Raw genomic sequence first — 21,548 nt, forward strand, 5'->3', positions numbered from 1 at the left:
TCATGTACTGACGTCATTTGACCTGTATCGTTTTATGATGTAGATACATGTGTTAGAGATCTTCAACAGGTACATCATTGAAGATCATTATTTTCCATCTATTGGGTGAGACCTTTTTATACTCGGAGGAACTCTTTATCCTTTTATTATTGTAGAGTATTATGAGGTAGCAATGGACATGTCATCGGTACGGTCTGATAGTGTTAGATACTTTATAGCTAAAGTTTGATGATGTAATTGGAGTAGTTCTCCTTTGAAACTACTTCTTCTAAGGATTATTTCTTTCCTTTGATGTTGATGATGACGAGCCCACATAAGTATTCTTATTTTCACTTAAGTCTTTCGCTGATGAACGAATGAGTGATGAGACCAAGTGATTCTCTCGGAGGTCAGAAATAGTTTTTGAGTGCCGGCCACCCCTAGAATACCCTCTCGGGCGTGACAATCTTGTCTATGATTATAATTATATAATTTAAAAAATAGTTATGTTGGTCTACACTGCTTAAAATGTATCACTCTTTCTTAGTCAATGTACAAGTATTGCTACTCATGATCCTTTGAACACCTTTAGTCTATGTGAGTTCTTCTCTATATGTTTGTGTAAACATATTCATGTTTTTATAGCAAATTAATTATTTCTATTATTTGTTATTAGTAATTTGTTATAAGTAGTTGTGTTACATTATTATGCTAATATATAATGTAGTTCATCTTTTAAGGCTCTTCACGTCAAGTGGCATTTTGATCCAGATCATTCATATTACCTTATTGTTTAAAGTGTGTTTTGTGTATCTACCAACATAATTTTGACTTTTTATATCAATGGCGAAATTTTGTTCCCTACATTTACTTTTGTTCTTTAATTGTTAATGTAATAGTGTGTTATCATGTTCCTCTTTAAGCATATTTTTTATCTTAAAAATTTTACGTTATTTTTTTAAATTTGTATTTTAATAATACAATATATACATAATATTTTATTCTTTTTATATATATTTACTATTAATTAACGAGATACAACTTCTAGCCCGAGCACACGCAATGGAACCATAGACAGTCAAGTAAAATCCAATCCACAAAATAATTTAATCTGGATTCTCACCCGAAAGACACAAGCTAACTTTCCCAATAGAATATACACACACATTCAAAACACATATATTCTTTTTCCCTTCAAAATATTGCATTGACCAAGAGTATAGCGCAAATTAGTCGGGCCTTCGAACCTCCATTGCTTTTTTTTTTTTTGAGCCTCCATTGTTGGCTACCAAAAAATTCACTCCTACCCTAGAAGAAAACCCCAAATCTTGACGGCAAAAGGATATTCTTCAAGTTATAGACTTGCAGTTTTTGGAATGGAGGAAACGAAGCAGCCACCAGCACAAAAGATACAGATATACCCCACCTCCACTGGTGAAATATCTCCTTTCTGGAGAGGTTTTACTCTCTCTCTTTCTCTCTCTGTTCTCCGTTGGGTTTTTGTTATTTGGATTACCATTTTGCTTAATTTGTAGCTTGGTTATGTACCATTTTCTTTTACTGTCACAGAGAAGTACGAAAGAGATGCAAAGAAGTACTGGGATATCTTTTACAAGCGCCATCAAGACAAAGTAAGTTTCTTATACCATCTAATAAATCCTTTGATCTGGATTTGCTTCTGTGACTAACATATCCAATTTCCATTTTTGCCTGCTGTTCACTTGTTAAATTTGCTTAATGCTTGAATTTTGCTACTCCTTGAGTGGTGAACTGATGGTATTTTGCTGTTTTCTTTCTTTTTCTGTGGTGTTTTTCCTTGAAATTCGAAACAGTTCTTTAAAGACAGGCATTACCTGGACAAGGAATGGGGTCAATACTTCTCTGTGAGTGAACAAGACAATGGATATTATGAGTTTTGTTCTAAAATAAGTGTTCATTTAAGGAGGATGGCACATTGAATAATGATATGTTCCTGTTCTTACTCTTTGCAGGGGACTGATGAGAAAGTCATTCTTGAGGTAATTCAAGTTTATCACAGGTTTTTTTTTTATCCTTCGAATATTCTGAGCCCCAGCTTTTTGAGGTATAACTAATGATTATCTCAGTATTTCTTTCAGCACAATTTTGGGACAGTATGTTTTTCTTGTTAATATTTTCTCCATCTATGTACTTACATGTGTATTTTCAGAATATGGTGATTATGTCCTATATTTTCTTATGAGCTCTATTAGCTACCATCCTTTAACTTTTGGTGTTCATCAAGAGAATTATAGTTTTCATATTGCCTTCTTCCAGCAATCAAACGAATGCTGTTGAAAGTGCTCATAACTTTGCAAGCTGTAGGTTACCTTTCTTGTTATGCGGATTGCAATCTAACACATATTTATGTTATATTATTTGTTAAAGGAATTGGTTCAACTTTTCTCTTGTTACATTTGGACTGATGGAATATTGCTGATTACAGGTTGGGTGTGGGGCTGGAAATACCATCTTTCCCTTGCTTGCTACAATACCAAACATCTTCGTCCATGCCTGTGATTTTTCACCTCGAGCTGTGAACTTAGTTAAGGTATATATTTAGTTTGTGTCAGTGGCCTCTCAAAGTAACAATTGAAGAAAGTATTTTCCCTTCAGTTTTTTAAATGTGATCTGAAATAAGTGGAGGTTGAGAATATTACAGCTTGCAAGCATGTCTATTTTGCAAAAATTGTAGCAAAGATACTTCTAAGGTGTCATTGACGATATTTATCTCATCTTGCTGCTTGTGTTGGATTTGCATTCTTTTTTATTTTGGATATATTTGCTTGAGTAATATTTATCATATGAGATTTTTTATTTTTGGTTCTTTTCAAAAAATTATTCACATTGGCATGCTATAGTTTTGTACAGCCAAGGCTTATTAAGATGCCTTAGAGTCCATTATATGTCGGTCTTAAAAGCTTATGTTGCAGACACATCAATTTTGAAATGTCTAGAGAGAGAGGCTTCTACTTCTCTTTAGATTCAAGAAAGCTAGAACCAAGGTCTTTCTAGGAGACTCTAGAATGGCCAGTATTAGAACTAGGGGGAAGATGCTGAGGGAACCTCATTTTTCACTGCCTAGTGAATATGTCCAAAGGAAAAACTATCTTGAAGACTTGCTTGTTCAGGACTTCCTCAAAAAGGTTGGGCTCACCGGACGTTATTGAAAATTGGGCGGTGGCTATTTGGGTGTAGCTAATGGGCTGAAGGTTACTCAACCGGAAGATTCTCGTTTTTTTTTCGTTTTGCAGATGATTTTCAAGTCATTGAAGTTCTTTAAGGGGAAGAAGGTGGATGGGTGGCAACTTCTTGAAGTTGGAAGGATGGGAGGAACTTTCTGGGTGTGACGACCCACGATTTAGCAGAGATTGTGGTGGTGAATTTGGCAGGCCTCTCAGTCCATCTTTGGTGTTTTGACCTCTTCAAGAAGGTGTGGGCCATATGTGGGGTTTCGTAAATGTTTTTGTAGTGTCCATGATCTTTCTAGATCTAGAATAACGATGAAGAAGGGGGGGTAAGATACCTGTATCAATGGTGGTAGAAGAGGAAGGAGATAGTTTCAGAATAGGGTGCATTGGTTGCACCCTGAGTGTCGACCAGTGGCATTGGCGCTGGGATGGGGAAGTGATGGAGTCCCTTCATAAGGAAGGAAGAAGAGGGGGAGGAATGGTTGCGAACATGTGTCCAAAAAAGTTTCAAAGCCTGTAATGTACGGGACTACAGTTGTTGATGGGAGATTTGAATTTGTGGGAACAAACAAATTTGTAAGGAGGATAAGAAGGCATATATGCCCCTGGATTATTGGACCGACTTGGAGAGGAAGAATGAACCGGTTCACTAGAAATAAGGGCCTGGACTGAGTAATTTTTAATGAATTGAACCAAAAAACTCCTTACCCCACTATTAACACTGCGTGTGACCAGTACCTAGCGAAAAAAACATTGGATTTCCTTGGGGAATATAGTTGCAATGATCACTAAGACTTGGGTTTCGAGAGTCCTAATGTTTTCAAAGCTCCTTTTGAGGGTCATACTTTTGAAGGAGGTCATGTAGACCTAGGGAGGAAAATTTCGTGTCCTGCGACCTCTTTTAACTACAAAAAGCCAAGGCTTTAAAAAAGAATGGAGGATAGCATCACTGTGGGGGTGTGGGGTGCAAGCTTGGGGTCTCTTTCTTCTAAGTCTAAACAACTTGAAAGTGGGTTCGTTCCTATTTATGACATTGGAGAAGTGGTAGAAGCTATTGACAACATCTTAGACGAATGAATTTTGAACTTTAACAAGGTCGTTTCAAGAAGAAAAGATAGGTGTGGGGGTCGGAATCTCTTCGAAAAGGGTAAAGAGGCTTTGAGCAAGCTTGAAATAACATCTCTAAGGGCTCCTACTGCAGTCCCATCATTTTGTCGACCTTGGCGGTTTGTGGAATGTTTTTTCATTGAAGGTTGTGATGCTTGTCTACATTCCATTTAGGTTGGAATGTGTTAGGGAAGGAGAAAAAGTACGTGGAAGTAGTCATAGGAGCAACTTCTTTCGAGGAGGGAGTTCTATAGGTTTTATGAAACTTGGTAGGGACACCTTTATGGTTGTCTACCATTATGGGCTGGGTGGGTGATTTGAGGAGAGAGGAAGATGAGGCACAACCTTTAACATTCATAAAATGGGATATTAGCATGTCCAATTGAGTGGGGAGAAGTACTTAGATTTTGAATTTTTTTTGGATGTTTCTTTCGAAGGAAAGGAAGACTGAGTTTAGAATTGCTAATGGAGATAAAACAACAAATGGCAAGAATATGTAGGGTAGAACAAATGGATGTCATAGTGGAATAGGAGATGTGTTAGTAGGGAATCACAAAAGGATTGGGGTGACTTTTAGGTCTATCACAGGAGAGGGCTAGTGACTAGTGAAGATGGGTTGGTAAGGACAAGGGGGATGGGGGAATGGGAAGATCGTTGCCTATGAAAATTAAAATACTATCATGGAACGTGAGTAGGATGAATGATCCAAACAAAATGGCCATCATAAAAGTGGGAGTTAGAGAGTAAGGTTATGGCTTATTATATTTCCTAGAGATGAAGATGGAGGTTATCTTAGACATGATTGTGAGAAGTGTGTGAGGTGGAACAACAACAACATACCCAGTGAAATTCCACAAGTGGGGTCTGTGTGAGGTGGAAGATTGGCGAAATATGATTGGATTTTTGCAAGGGGGGAGGTTAATAATGTGGGATGAAAGCAAAGTCAAATTTTTGGAGGTTTAAAAAGGGCATTTCACGATGGCAGTACTAATAAAGGATAAGAGGAGAGGAGTGAGCATTTGGGGGAGTGTATGGACCAGTACGAGAATGGTCTAAAATGTTTTTTTGGGAGAAGATGATGAATATTATGGTGGCTGGGATATCCCATGGGTTAGGTGGAAATTTAAATACTATAAGATTCTTGAAGGAAAAGTTGGGGTGTCAGATGATGTCGGGCTATGGAGGAATTCTTGAAGTTCATTAATCTTCTTTTTGATTTAACTTTGATAGGTGAACGATTCACATGGGTCAGAGCGGAGGTTTCCAATTCAAAATCAAGGTTTGATGGATTATTGGCATCCACTAGTTGGGAGGAGTTGGCACCAAATGTGTTGCAAATCTCTTGCCCAGACTGATCTCAAACCATATGCCCATCATGTTAGATGGAAGTAGGAGAAGATGTCCTCGTGCATCGTTCCACTGTGAGACATATGGCTTAAGGCGACAAATTTCAATGATAGAGTCAAGGATTGGTGGATAAGATATTAAGTTTCTGGTTCACATTTTTCCCGGCTTGCAATAAAGTCAAATTTGCTCAAGAAATATATGGAAGAGTGAAATAAGGGGGTCTTTGGCAAGGTAGAGGTAAAAATGAAAGAAATAATGAACGAGTTGGGTTTTGGAGAGAGGGGAAGGTTTGAGCGAGATAGAGGGATGGGAGAAGATGAGAAAGGGGAGGTGAAAAGGGATATTGTTGAGTTAGCAATACATAGGAGACTAGTTGGAGGCAAAAATCAAGGGTGTTGTGGTTAAAAAAGGGGGATTCAAACACTAAGTTCTTCCATCGGGTAGCTTTTGCGAAATGTAGGAGAAACTTTATAGAATCCTTGAAAGTGAATGGATAGAGGGTAGAGCAAGAGGTACAAGGGAAATTGCTGGTTTTTACGAGCATTTGTATAAGGAGGCGGTGAGTTGGAGGCCAAAATTGGGGAGATGGAAGAAGTTTCAAAAACTTTTGGAGTTACTCTACAAACAAATTAGGCACAATCTTAGTGATTCATAGAGGTGGGCCTTCAGTAGCAATGGTTTGTTCATTGTCAAATCTCTCTATTAGAGCTTGCTTGTGAGAGCGGTGATTCTTTCCCATATCTTTTAATCTTGATCCCTGGGATGCCCAGGAAGGTGTTCTTGTTTTGCATGGTTGGTAGCGAGGTGAACTATTCTGACAACCAATAATTTAAGGAAGAGAATATCACTCATGTTAGTTGGTGTTTTATGTGCAAGTGTTTTTGTGAAGAAGTTGATCATCTTTTGGTGCATTGCAAAGTGGCATCAATTTTGTGGAGGATGGTTTTGAATGATTTTAGTGTACAATGGGTAAGGTCAGGTACCATTAGAGATGTTCTACATAGTAGACTGGAAGATGTACTAATAGAAGGCAAACGGCATGGAAGGTTGTTCCATTAGCTCTTATGTCGGTCATATGGAAAGAGAGAAATATGAGAGTTTTTGAAGAGATGAAAAATGAGTTTGCACACTTGAGAAATAACCTTTTCTCTTTGATTGCTTTTTGGTGCACTCTCGTAGTTCCTTCTTGTATAGGTGTTGGATGTCTTTTGTAGAGAATCATATTTTGATGTAGATTCTGTACTTTTTGGTATACCTCTTTTATACGGGAGTTTCCATTGTTAATATATCACTTATCTTATCAAAAAGCTTACGTTGCATTTCTTTCATTTTTGATGCTATCACCACATCACAACGTTTCTGTAACACTTGCTAGAAGCCTAGAACTAATGTTTTCACAAATGCAGAAGTTAATATATCAAAGTTTTCCATTTCTCTAAAGGTTTTCCTTGAACAGCTGATTGAATTGTATCAAGAATATATAAATATGATAAGAGTGTATGCCATGTAAATATGGAAAGATCTACAATTCCTATGGTTGTATGATTAAGAAGATATCTAGCATTCACTTATATGTTCTTTTATTTTGAGATAATTATAAAGTCTATTTAAATCCCAACAAGCTTTAGGGTATAATCAAGTTATTCATTCTGAAAATCACATTGTTTTCATGATATCAAACCTTACTTGATAAAAAAAAGACCCATCTCTATTATTGGTTACCCAATGTTTCACCATGTTGTTTCTTGTCTCGTTTGGTTTTGAGATCCTCAACTGTTTTCGTTTTTCTCACGATATATATCCATTTTTATCACCCCGGATGATGAACATTGCTCCTTATATGGAATGTCAAAATGATCTGTAAAGTTGGATCGGATGTTCATAATCTGGAGTAGAAGGATTTGAATATTCGCAATTACTACCACAAGAAAGTCGCCCCCTAGGGCGTCAAAGGCTTTTACCCCGTGGCCAACTCGAAGGGGCTAAGCATGATTTTTTTTCCTGCAATATCCTCTCGTTGCCTAGGAGCTTTTGGTGGCATTTTTCAAAGCATAGAACCCCCAAAATGGAATCATTGCTGGAGAAAGGTATAAGGCTTTGGGAACCCGAACATGATTAAGCATCATTATCCTTGGCTGCAAGGATTACGAAATAACAATGTGCCCAAGAAGTCAAAACAATCTCGATTGAAGCCAATTCAAAGAGAAGAAAAAAAGAAAATAGGACAATAGCTGGCTAAACCTCTAATTCACTACGAAACAAGGCCGGAACCAAGCCCTAAATTTGAGACTTTGGAGAACTGTTTTATTTTTTGTTGTCTACGCTCCAGATGTTCAGTTTTGAGTGTGTGGGGGAGTGTTATTAGAGTCTTCCATGTTGGTTGAGGAATTGAGTTGTTGTTTTCTTGTATGTTCTTCGACAATGCTTAGCTGATGAGCTAGTTTTTGAGCTTGTGTTAGGCAAGAGGTTCATTTACTTGGTAAGTTGCATGTAAGTTTCTTGTTTAGGGTGTGATGCAAAAGTGAAAAATACATGCACCGATTTGTGTTAAAAGTTTTTTGTATTTATTGCAGTCGCACAAGGATTTTGATGATGCTCGGGTGAATGCATTTGTCATTGATCCAACAGTGGATGACCTGATCCAGCATATTTCTCCTTCATCAGTGGATGTTGTTACCATGGTACTAGACAAAAGTTTTCTTCTATAGTTTGTGGGCTATCCCACTTGCATTGACAAACTTTCTGCATAACACATCATGTTGTCCCATAATCATTTACTTAAAGCATGCCTTGTTCTTGAATGTTTGTTTTTTGTCCAAATTTAGTTAGACTGCCCATATATTGACTTTAACAAATAAGCTGATTTGTTAAGCAGATATTTGTTCTATCTGCAGTATCCCCCGAGAAGATGCCTCTGATGTTACAAAACATCAGAAAAGTTCTGAAGGTAAGAAGATAGGGGTTCTTAATTTTGTTGGTTGCAATGTTTGATTTCATTTTTATGGCTCTTATACCTTTTTCCTTTCCAGAAAGATGGCTGTGTCTTATTTCGGGACTATGCAACTGGTGACCTTGCTCAGGTTTAAACTTCACCATATAATATCCTAATCTAATTCTTCACCATATTGCATGAACTTATTGATTTTGTACTTCCTCTATCCCAATTTATGTGACACCGTTTGACAAGGTACAAAGTTTTTTTTTTTTAAAAAGAAAGACTTTTGAAATTTGTGGTCTAAAACAAACTTAAGACATTTGTGTAGCTATAAATTACTCTTTCCGTCCCATTTTATGTGGCACCTTTTAACTTAGCACGGTATGTACGAAAAAAGGAAGACTATTAAAACTTGTGGTCTAAAACAATCCTTCGATATTTGTGTGGTTGGAAATCATTTCACTAAGGGTAAAAAGAGAATTTTAATGTTAAATTGTTTCTACTTATAGTAAGGTGACATTCTTTTTGGGACGGACTAAAAAGGAAAGAGTGCCACATAATGGGACGGAGGGAGTATTTCATTAAGGGTAAAAAGGATTTTTAAAGTTAAATTGTTTCTAATTATAGAAATGTGATACTCTTTTTAGGAAAGACTTAATAAGGAAGTGTGTCACATAAATTGGGACGGAGGGACTAATAACTGTAGATTTACTTAATTTCCTTTGTATGTTGCGTAATATGTGAAATTGGCCAGCTACCTTTGAATTTAACTTGATTAAGTTTGGGTTGTAATATCAGCTTTTTGTTTATTTTATCTTTAGACTTAATGAAAATTTAGCATATTTAGGAGTGATGTATACTTACAGCTAAGGTTTGTATTACCAGGAAAGGCTTACCTCCAAGGAACAAAAAATCAGTGATAACTTCTATGTCCGGGGTGATGGGACTGTAAGTTCTACTATTACAAAATGATATTTCTCATAGAATGGGATGCATATTGTTGATGAGCATCTTATAGCAGCTTATTTCTGTCAACAGCGGGCTTTCTACTTTTCTGATGAGTTTTTATTGAATCTCTTCAATGAAAATGGTTTTGATGCTAAGGAGCACATCTTGTGTTTCAAGCAAGTGGAAAATCGGTCAAGGGAGTTGGTGATGAATAGGTATATGATCAATACTTTGTATTTGTTACTTCCTCCATTCTATTGTATGTGATGGTATTTGATTGGATACATAATTAGATGTTAATTTGACTTACATATTACACTAGTGATATTGAAAGAAAAGAAAATTAAAGTTGTGAAGTTTTGTTTATTTGAATGAGAAATATCACTTCAAAGTTCAAATTTGAATAGATTAACTAGTTTGAATTTTTGAAAGTTGTGACAGCTGTATAAAATTGAGATGTCAAACATATTTTAACGTATCAAAATGGAACTGTCATATAAATTGGATAAATTAATAGAGAAAATACCGCATCAATGTCTCAATTTTAATAAATAAATGAATTTGAACAATTATAACACTAGCAATGTTATATGTTAGTGAATGTTGGGACACTAAAGTATAACACATCAATGAGATGGGTGTTTTCAAAAGGTGGATTCTAAGATGGATGTGCGGTAACACATCAATGAGATGGGTGTTTTCAAAAGGTGGATTCTAAGATGGATGTGCGGTCATATAAGATTAAACAAGATTAAAAATGATCACATTCTTTAAAAGGTGCAAGTAGCACACATTGAGGATAAAATTAGAGAAGGTTGCTTGCTATGATCTGGTCATTGCCTTGGTCGACCTCCAGGTGTGCTAGTCTATAGATGTGGAATCATGGTTAGTAAAGTTGTTAAAGAGGAGAAGAGATGTAAAATCACATGGAAAATAGTTACTTCGAAAGACGTATAATCTCATGGAATCTATGCAAACTTAGTGAAAAGATGAGACACAATGGAGATAAAAGATTTATATAGGAGATACCAATTAGTTGAGAATATGTTTTTAGGGTGTTCGTATATTTTGCTTTAGGTCGTAGGACTTTTAGGAGTCTTTTAAAACTATTAGATATTTTTATTATGGTAGAAAATATAGAGAATTTCTAGTACATCTTATTTTTATTTTGTATAGTGTTGGCCTTGAATGAATTTTAATGGAGAAATATGGTCAATGAGGATTCATACAGTTGACTAAACTTATTTTGGATTAAAGCATGCTAGTAAAGTTGTTGTTTGTTATTAATGAATTTGAAAATTTGAATATTATGAAACTTGATAAAAATAAGGTGTCAAATATTTTGCAACATCCCCAAATAAAAAGAATGTCAATTGAACTGAGGAAGTGTTATCTGTTTTCTCTGGTAGATTTAAATATGCTTTGATTATACGTGTGGTGTTTTCTGTTTATGAGCTCTAGGTAGATTGGTCATGCATTATTGGACATTGGGATTTTTTACATCTTATAGCTTAACTTTCATGTAACAATGGTTCCACATTTGGTTTGACCTTCAGAGAAACTTAGTTTCCCACTTGAATTAACATCTGTCTCAGCATAAATACTAAAAGTAGCACTTGCAACAAGCTGAATGTCTATTTTTGAACGTCTGACTTGATTAGTATACTAATTTTATACTTTATCCTAAGTAAAGTTTCTTTGATCATTATCTACCTAGTTTCGAACCGTGCGCCAGGTGTCCCTTAGGGATTCCTTGGTTTAAAAAAGGTTTCTTCTGCTATGGCATATTATGTTGGGCAGAACCTTCAAGTCTCTTGAATGGTGAAAGATGTGTAAAATAGTTATCTAGTTTGTGTCTTGTCAGGACACTTATTGATGTCTTATACTTGATCATCTTGAGCTACATTAATCGTGGAGTAGGACTGTAGGAGGTATAAGGTTGACTACATACCTCTAACTTGTTGAACGTGATAGTTCTGTTCCTGGTTATGGCCTCATTCAAACCTAAATCAGTTTCTTAACGAAGTTAAAGTGGATTCATAACGTGAAGAAGGAACAAGTTTGAAGAATCCTTGTTGCAATCCTTATTTAGATCGGTCATTCCCACTTAATTCCTTTGCTCGACATCTAAAGAAATGTAATATTCCTTCTATAAGCTGTGAACTGGTCCTTATAGGCTATAGCAGTCCATAATTATCATTCCTTCCGCCCTTCCCTACCTCCCAAGTTAGCCATTGTCCAACTCTTGCTTATCGAATTGTTTCCTTGGTGTTCAGTTCCTCCATTGGAGGTTTGCCAATGATTTTAGAATTTTTCCAAGGGTTTTTTCCTGTCACCTCCAACCTTCATCTCAAGTATATTGCATTCCATGAGCTGAGAGGCAATTTGTAGGGGAACTGTGGAGGTCTTCCTTATAATGGAAACTTGATATTGCTCAGAGCCAACATGGCTCTTTCAGTGCTTGAATTTATTGGGTTTGTGGTGTGGATTCAACTCCCACCGTGGTAGGATATTGGAAAATACTTTTACAGATCAGGGGTTTGTCACTGAAGTTGTAGAAAAATATTCTAGCATTTCGGAATAGACAAGGGAAGGGTGTTTGTGCACATAAAAGCAAGGACATCAGTGATTTGAACAATAATTTGGACGAGACCAAAAATGAGTAAATCCATAATGCACTTAAAATGTTCATCAGAAAGCAGATGATCCTAACCGTAATTCAAAGTTCACTGGAGTTGACAGAAAAAAAGTTTATTGGTGTAGTTTAACAAAATAGGTCATAAGATAGACAAGGAGTAATATCAACATGCAATATACCTGTGGCTAAATTTGATCTTCTTTTGAACACACTGGAAGCTAACTTATCTTACCACGATTATTATTAATTGGGCAATTAGAATGCAAAAGCTGCAAAGCCAAAATATTGAACAAAGTGTTGAACACTCAAACTCGAATTTGGGGATGTAGAGGTGACAGATTGGAGAACAAATGCAGTAACAGGTGATTTAAAATTCCTAAAACTGTTATTTGTTACTTTGTGGAGTCTAACTTCATTTGGCACACACTATTAAGAATCTGACAGGCTTGGATGAAGATCAGCTAGAGTGTGTATTGCATTAATAATACCATCTTGAACTGGGGTTTCCCCCTAACATCTCATCCATTTTTCGGTTTACATTTGGTGTATTAGATAAAAACATACTATAGTGCTGTGGTTTCAGGCGCTGGGTTCAAGCTGTATTCCGTGTTGGTAGTGGAATATCTGGAGGGAAAACCGAAAGCAAGGTGAAATTCCTTGGTAAGGATAATGATAAACCTGAAATACCAAAAATTAACCTTGAAGACTCTGCAAATGAGACAGAAGTTGACATATCTGAGGGGATGGCTCTTGAAATGTTTGGTATTTCATCTCCTAAGGAGGAGGTATGAATGTTCATTCACTTGTAGTGCTAATTCCTTACTGTTGTTATGAGAGGTACAGAAATTGCAAGGATAATAACAAGAGTTAATAGTTCCAGAAGGCAGTGTGACTAACATTTGTGGTTTTATGCATTAACACTGACATTATAGTTGAGTAATCATGACCTATGTATATATGTAGTGCTCAACTGTTCATGCATTGATCCAGGAGTGGCATTAGATCCTTTTTATTGTTCAAATAAACCACTTTCGTGCTGTATCTCATCAAATTTACTTTTGGGAGCTGATCTGAGTTTATAGATGCAGGTTCTGATTAAATAGTAATTTCCATTTTTCAAAGATTGATACTTTAGTCAAGTTGAATTAGGGATGGCAGTTGTCAAATTTCCTCCATTATGGGTAGCATATTATAATATGAACCAGGTGGTTAGTCGTAATTGATTCAGAAATATGAAGTTGGGTCACTGGATCCCATGAAAGCTTGTATAAAGTAATTTTAAATGTTCCAAAATTTTGTCCGCCAGTCACTGACTTGCATACTTATTGCCAACATTCTAGAATCTTGATGTCATCTCCAGATACTATTCTTTCAAGATAAAGGTCCTCTCAAAAGAGTATCAGCATACCTGCAAATCAACTGGCTTAATGTTATGGGAATCAGCTCGGCTTATGGCTTCTGTGCTGGCTGCTAACCAGACCATTGTTTCAGGAAGAAGTGTTCTAGAGCTGGGTTGTGGATGTGCGGGCATTTGCTCCATGGTTGCTGCTAGATCTGCTAACCTTGTGGTTGCCACTGATGGAGACATAAAAACACTCGATCTGTTAAAACAGAATCTCGTTTTGAATCTTCAACCACCAACTCTTGCAAGTCTAATAACAAAAAGGCTTGAGTGGGGAAACAGAGATGATGTAGAGTCCATCAAGAGGCTAAATGACAGAGGTTTCGATGTCATAATAGGCACAGATGTCACTTATATTGCTGAAGCAATTTCTCCTTTGTTTGCAACTGCAAAAGAGCTTATCCGATCCAGTAGAGGCGATGAGGAGGATAGAACACCAGCTCTAATTCTTTGTCATGTCTTGCGCAGAGTTGATGAACCATCTATACTTTCAGCAGCGTCCGAATTTGGTTTCAGGTTGGTGGATAAGTGGCCTAATGCACTAACCTCAACTAGTACATTTCAGGACATAATCCAAAGTTGGTTCTCAGATGGCAGCCTTGAAACTTGTGTTCCTACCACTGCATTGAATATTCTGTATTTCCACAAGTTGTAGGTTCAGATCTTGGAGGAATTTTGTTATTTGCATCCAGGGAAAGGGGAAATGTTCCAGAAAGCTGGTCAAGAGTCATCCGGTCCTGATTCTTGGACCTTCAAGGCTTCAAGCATTGAATCTGTGTTTCATGTTTGTGCATTGCTTATATATGCTAATTGAAGCTGAAGCTGTTCTTATAGGAAAGGATAATGAAGCCATTCTCTCTTGGATGCAAGTTTTCCCTAGTCCCAAATATTTATTTACAAGATTCAGGAAGGTTTAATTGTCCAAAATGAGTCATGTATACTTGATATTGGTGAGTTATAGTGAAGCTCCTGTTTCTCTTGAATGCATGCATGTTTTATCTGGCAAATTGTGTGTTTTTGAGAATATTTACGACGAACAAATAACTACTGGAGGTTCTGGCTCACAGAAAATAACATGATAATTCATAATTCATATATGAGAACAAATAACTTTGACTTCTGATTTCTGTTATTTCTGCTATTATTTATTACTTTCTATGCTTTGATTACTCAACTTTACCTGTGACGCTTTCATTATTTATTAATTATTTATTTAATCGTTATTTGTTATTAGTCTTTATTTATTTGTTATCTATTCGTTATTTGTTTGTTGTTTTTCTCATAAAGCTTTTAATTTTCTATTCTTATCTAACATTTTTTATGCATTTATGCTTTTACTGAGCCGAGGGTCTCCAGGAAACAGCCGTCCTACCTTGGTAGGAGTAAGGTCTGCGTACATTCTACCCTCCCCAGACCCCATGGTGTGGGATTTCACTGGGTTGTTGTTGTTGTTGTTGTTGTTGTATATATGAGATCAAATCACGTCATGTATGAAGAGAAAAAGTTTACCTCAAGGAATATCTTACATGAACAAATGGCTTTCAAGGCTTGTCATGCTAAATTCCTTCCCATCATATTTCTTTTAAGCAATCCATTTCGGATATTTTTGTTTCTGTTATTTACATGCCAATTTCAAATTTTATACTTTTGTATATATCATTCTTACTTGTAAGTACCCATAGTCATATAGGATTAGTGGGTACATTTGAAATTTGGATCCACATGTAGTTAACATACCCTAATATTACTTAATGATCAACTAATTTAATTAGCATACCGTAATTTGTGTTGTCTATAATTTTTTGTCAGCATATACAAGTTAAATTCTTTGCCAAATAGAATAAACAAAGAGAAACACAAAGAGAGTGAGAAGTGCTCAGCTAATTAATTAAGTAGACGTATTCTTGTTTCTTAGAGAGGCTCTTATCATAACTAACCAAAGCCTCATGCACGCATTGCCTTTTACCTACCTAATTAAATTCTCTATTAAAAACAACAATCCTACCCCTAAACAAAGGGCAGAGTTTTCAGATCAAAGGGGAAGTCTGTTTTAGTTCCTTTTTTTTTTTAAAATTTTTATAAATCTGCATAGTTTCTGTTTATTTAAGAATTTCCTTTGAAAATTTGCTGAAATGTTGGACAATGAAAACATCGGTTAAACATAGCTATCAACTGAAGTTTATTTGTGTGGTGTCTTTTGCTTTTTTGCTTTTTTACTTTAATGCTTTTTAATTTAGTCTCCCTTTTGTTGTCATCCTTGTTTTCTTTTGTTTTGTTCAGTCAGAAAAGGAGAAACATGATCTATATATTTTGTCATTCCTTGTTTTTTTTCTCTCTTTGTTTTGAGCTGTCTATTTACTTGAAAAAAGACTGACTTGATAAGTGATTTCATAAGCATTTCATTTGTGGGAAGAGGACATACACTTTTCACTTTAGTATATTGTTTTGATCTGCTGGTGAAAATTTACCCTTTTGCCGAATTAGTTAGTCCTATTATAATCTTTGTTTTTTTTCTCCCAAATAGGAAACATGGAACTTATGCATCTAATGGAGAGGCTTAGGCCTATTATGGGCTTAAAAGGCTGGGATTACTGTGTTTTGTGGAAGTTGAGTGAAGATCAAAGGTACATAATCTCAATGAAACTTTTCTTGCACCCCTCCGGCTAGACACAGATTTAGAGTTTGTGAATTCAGAACACAGTATAATTTTGTTTTATGTATTCTTTTTAAATGCTTTATTGCATGTGTACACATAGTACGAGCGTTGAGCCCACTCTAGATCCGCCTCTGCTTCTTTTCCAACCGAACCGGCCAACAAAAAGAAAGACCCTTGTGTAATTATGTTGTGGATTGTGTCATGCAGGTTTCTTGAATGGATTTGTTGTTGCTGTGGTGGAGCTGAAAAAAATATGCATAGCTGTGAACAAGAGATATTTTTCCCTGATTCTTCTACTTCAACTTGTAGAGATGTTATGTTTCAGCATCCAACAACAACTGCTTGTGATTTACTGGCTCAGGTCCCGCCTTCTCTGGCGCTAGACTGCGGGTACATGTTTTGCCTATAACTTCCTCCTTTCTCTTACAAGAAAAATTCCAAATAAAGGGTAGTTAGGTGCACTAAACTCTGGTTATACACTGAGTCTCAGAAAGTGTCGGACCATATTGTGTCTATTGTACATAGACTCTCCTTGCAAGTGTCAAATTTTCAATAATCATTTCTAGCTCTTTCCAATAAAATTGCAGAATTTATGCACAGACCTTACTATCTAATCAAGCAAAATGGATGAACTTTGTACCTTTCTCGGAATCAAATATGTCTAATGTAAGAATTACGTTGTTACTGCTATTTTCATTGCACCTGTTTTCTCTACATATTGTTTTTTGATGAAATAAATTGCAGGAAATAATGGGAACCAGAGCTTTGATTCCGTCTCCTCTTGGATTGCTCGAGTTGTTCAGTATGCAACAAGTAATAAAACATATGCTTCCTACCTCTTACCCTCTTTTTCATCTATTCCTAACTTTCTTCCCTCTACTTAGTGTCAATTCCAAGAAAATTATGTCAAAAGGTAGAATTACTGCCAATGACTAGGTACGTAAGGAAGGTAAATGGCGATCATGTAGAATGATTAACGAGTACTCAAAAATATTTATGGAATTAAATAATTTGATGTAAGATATTATTATATACAAATTTTAAAGACACCATAACAAATTTACAGCTAGCAGAAGATGAGAAAGTCATAGAATTTGTCTCAGCTCAATGCAATACGTACTTGGAGCAGCAAGCTATGATGAATTCAAGTTTCTCAAATGGGGTTCAAGAGAACACATCAAAGCCTTTCCCAGCAGACGGAGAAGGAGACGGAGACGACCATATAAAAAATTCCCAAAATCATTACCAGCAAACAGTTTCCCCTGCAGCTACATCAGATCAGTTGTCATATGATTTCCCACTTAAACGAAAACAATTGGATACTTGTTCGATGAACTTCCTTCCTCCGTTCAGTACTTACAGCACACCAGAAGTCGATAACAACACAGGAGGGAGCATGTTGTTTGGTCAGAGCACAAGTGATGTGACACATTTCTCGGAGAATAGGTATATGAGTGAGATGGATGCTTATTTACAGAAGCAAATGATGAGAAGTAATAGTACTCAAGCTGGAGTTGATGATGAATCTATCAAACATGATCACGAAAGATCCAATTCGGGATCTGATAGTGATCAAAATGAGGAAGAAGATGGTCCTAAGTATAGAAGGAGAAATGGAAAGGGTCCTCAATCCAAGAACCTTATGGCTGAAAGGAAAAGAAGGAAGAAACTAAATGAAAGGCTCTATGCTCTTAGATCTTTGGTTCCCAATATTTCCAAGGTAATAATCTTACTCGCCCCAATTTATATGACTTACTTTCTTTTTTGGTCGGTCTAAAAAAGAATGACTCATTTTCTTATTTGACGAATATTTAATAATGGAGAATCTAAATCTAAGTATCTCAGTTGGTTGTCTAACTGAACTCCCACTTTGTTGGTAAGGGTTCGATTCCCAACATTGTAATCCCCTCCCCATTTCGCCTTCCTCTGGCCCCAATATTTTTTTTAAATGAATATTTAGCGACCTTATCAACATTTTTAACCCATGTTGGGTCCCACTTATTTGACCAAAAGTCCACAAATGTGTTCTATCTTTAAGGATACTTTTGAAATATTGCAACATCTTTCCATATTTTTTAAACTCCATATACGGTGAAATTACATCACATAAATCAAAACGGAAGGAATACATAAAAAGCACATATATATGCAGTTTTTTCACTTCTCTCTTCTTATTATTTTATCACAATTCCTTGTCATCATTGTGAATACATGCAACAAGCTATATATTTCGGAATTATTAGCAACATACAAATTCGATAACTAAACAACAAAATCCAAAACGGATTATCACAAAATTCTATTAGCTACAATCCTTCATCAGAATTCCTGGTTGGGTAATAATTATGGTGGAATTTATGTACAGTTGGATAGAGCTTCTATCCTTGGAGATGCTATTGAATATGTGATGGAATTGGAAAAGCAAGTGAAAGATCTGCAGCTTGAGCTTGAAGAACATTCAGATGACGACAGTGGAGTAAGACATCAGGACCAGATCCACCCTGACGTTTTAAACCATAATGGAACTAAAAACAGGCCTAAATCAGAAATTAATGGCAAACTTTCAAATGGAAGCCATAGAGAAATATCAACTAATTCTAATGGCAACACTGACAAAATTCAACAGGTAGAAGAGAATGACAAATTGCAGCAAATGGAGGTAGTACAACTTGTTCTATTTATATTACGGATTTAACTTATAAACACTGATAGTGTGTAGTCCGTTTGAGTTACTAGTTCCACTTTTTATTAACGGCTAGATAACGTAGTTTTTTTTTAGGTGACCTCTAATAGTCTACTTTTTGTGTAACACTTTCTAGTGTATACAAGTTAAAAGTAGATTTTTTTTTAAAATAATATTTTCAATTCCTACAATGACATGAATATTTATTGATGATGATGATTAAATTGTAGCCACAAGTGGAAGTTGCACAATTAGATGGGAATGAATTCTTTGTGAAGGTGTTTCGCGAGCACAAGGCTGGTGGATTTGTGAGGACCTTGGAGGCTTTGAACTCCTTGGGCTTGGAGGTTACCAATGTCAATGCAACTAGGCATACTTGTTTGGTATCAAGTATCTTCAAAGTAGAAGTAAGTCAACAAATTCTTCAATTAAATGGGATACTTAAGAAGAGATAAATGGTAGTAGCTAGTTTAGACAAACACTCTTATAGTTGAGACTATTACATTTTTTCTTTTAAGGAATGTACAAAAACCTTAAAAGACAAATATTAATATGAACCAAATGTAGTATTTAGTAAACGTTGTTAATTGTACGTGAAAAAATAACTTCTTGAAATTATATGAAAACCTAAACAACGTTCCTTTTTTTTTTTTAAAAAATCCCTTCCCCAGAGTTCTCACCTTTTTGCTCCCTAGGTGACTTGAACTTACAAACTTAAGGTTGGAGGTTGAATGTGGAGGGTGCTTACTATATGAGCAATCCCCTCTTATCCAAACGGCATTCCTTTCACATCTTTCAAGACTGAAATTGTTTTGTGTTTCTTGTTTTAATTCATTGACTATGAATATTAATTGTATGTTAGCAGAAAAGGGATAATGAGATGGTTCAAGCTGATCATGTGAGGGACACCTTGCTAGAGCTGACAAGAAACCCTAGTAGAGGTTTGTCTGAAATGGCTAGAGCATCATCAGATAATAATGCAAATGTCACTACAGATTATCATCAACTACATCAGCATCATCATCACCTAGACAATAATAATCAACACAAGCAAGCCAATTCTCATCACTTTCACAGACACCACCATCACTAACATGTTTTATTTTAACTACTACTTTGTAACAATGCACTTCTGCTTTCTCTTACCTAAGTACGTAATCCTTATTTAGTTTGCAGAATAACATACATGTGTGTGAACTTGTTGCCTTTAAACATAATATAAAATTGCTATCAAGTTCATGTTTGACCAGACGCCACCTTATAGATTTCGTTTTTTTATAATAATCTATGATTTACGGTATTACGCTTATTTTTCTTGTTTTAATTTCTTATAACAATTGTTTTAAGTTGTTTATCATTATTTACAAATAATAACAATCGTACCAATTTACCCCTTCCTACATTTTTTTAATTAATTAATTAAATTCCTTTGGAGCAGAAAAAAAAAGAGAAAAGCTAATATCTATCAGTCTATCACTCTCCTTCCTCTTCCTTTGCAATTTTGTTTTTGATATCCAGTACTTCAGGTAAAAACTCTTCATATTGAACACCATATACCCCCCCCCCCCGAATCATAAGGACAGAAAGTAAAATATGGAATTTCAAAAACTAAAGGGATTCAAGCTTTCTTCGTACGTCAACAAGGAAGTAATACTCTATAATACTTATTTTAAAATCCAGATAAATTAATTAAAAGAATTATTATACATTGGTTTGAGAATTAAATTTAGTACCTGGGTTTCAAGAGGGTCAGACTAGATTTGAGAAGATTTGTTTTTTTTTTGAAATTGTATATGGATCTAATAGTCAAATTTATTCTTAATAACTGATATTCTTTACTTGTGTGATACGATCCAAATCTAGCCCTGAGGCTGAGATAAGGCACCTGACCAGCATACTACCCATAAGGCAAAGCTAAACATGCGTAATAAATGAATAAAAGAAGAATTCTATTAACAATCATAATACAAATACCAAGTCTGCCCATAAAAACCATTTAGTGGCTAAGTCATGGAGCTACTATGTATGGATACAAAATACGAGTCGCAACTCGGAAATAGATACTAAGTCTACTAGAAGATGAAGAAGCCACCATGATCTAATGGTGGATCACCTCAACTGAAAGGGACTAATGAAAGCTGGAAATCATGTATCCGCTGGAAATCTATCATAAATATTACGCGATTCAGCATTAAAATAAACTCTCGAAATAAAAAAACCACGGCTAAGAAAAATTAGGAGATGACACAACTAAGACTGACACTAACAATTTGCAACAAACATGGAACAACAACCTTGCCTATTACTTAGCAATTTGAAATAAAAGGCTTCTTCGACTACCAATCAACTACCCCACCCCTAGCTAAAATTATGCAGTGTCCCTAATGCATTAAAAGAAATAAAGAACAAAAGGGTTAGAACTCCCTGTGACGCACTAAGCACAGTAGTCTGCTGGCATATCTTGCGTTGATGACTTCCAACTTTTTCAACTGCTCTTTGTTTTTGCACCAATATCTTGCATTGGTATTTTGACAGCAAAATTGATCTCCACCTTAAAATCTGATAAGTTTCATTTGGAGTTCCATGTCCACCCGGGCTGCTATTACCATTATTTATTTTTGATATCATGACTTTGGGGACAATA

The 21,548-nt window shown here is 35.8% G+C and overlaps 2 protein-coding genes across 2 annotated transcripts; both read left to right on the forward strand.

Annotated features, from left to right (window-relative positions):
* The first annotated feature begins 1,175 nt into the window (after positions 1–1,175).
* Positions 1,176–14,548, forward strand: LOC129889215 (uncharacterized). The gene is made up of 12 exons (XM_055964421.1): positions 1,176–1,437; positions 1,549–1,610; positions 1,812–1,862; positions 1,971–1,997; positions 2,444–2,548; positions 8,216–8,323; positions 8,518–8,589; positions 8,672–8,722; positions 9,463–9,525; positions 9,616–9,740; positions 12,747–12,948; positions 13,504–14,548. The coding sequence occupies exons 1-12, from the start codon at positions 1,356–1,358 to the stop codon at positions 14,218–14,220; spliced, it is 1,665 nt and encodes a 554-aa protein (XP_055820396.1). The 5' UTR covers positions 1,176–1,355; the 3' UTR covers positions 14,221–14,548.
* A 996-nt stretch (positions 14,549–15,544) lies between these two features.
* On the forward strand, positions 15,545–20,153 carry LOC129889216 (transcription factor ABORTED MICROSPORES). Its single transcript, XM_055964422.1, has 9 exons — positions 15,545–15,608; positions 16,090–16,189; positions 16,429–16,611; positions 16,809–16,887; positions 16,966–17,034; positions 17,288–17,941; positions 18,587–18,880; positions 19,135–19,311; positions 19,770–20,153. The coding sequence occupies exons 2-9, from the start codon at positions 16,095–16,097 to the stop codon at positions 19,995–19,997; spliced, it is 1,779 nt and encodes a 592-aa protein (XP_055820397.1). The 5' UTR covers positions 15,545–15,608; positions 16,090–16,094; the 3' UTR covers positions 19,998–20,153.
* The last annotated feature ends 1,395 nt before the right edge of the window (positions 20,154–21,548 follow it).

This window comes from Solanum dulcamara, chromosome 5 (assembly GCF_947179165.1).
Source record: "Solanum dulcamara chromosome 5, daSolDulc1.2, whole genome shotgun sequence".
Classification (NCBI taxonomy): Eukaryota; Viridiplantae; Streptophyta; class Magnoliopsida; order Solanales; family Solanaceae; genus Solanum; species Solanum dulcamara.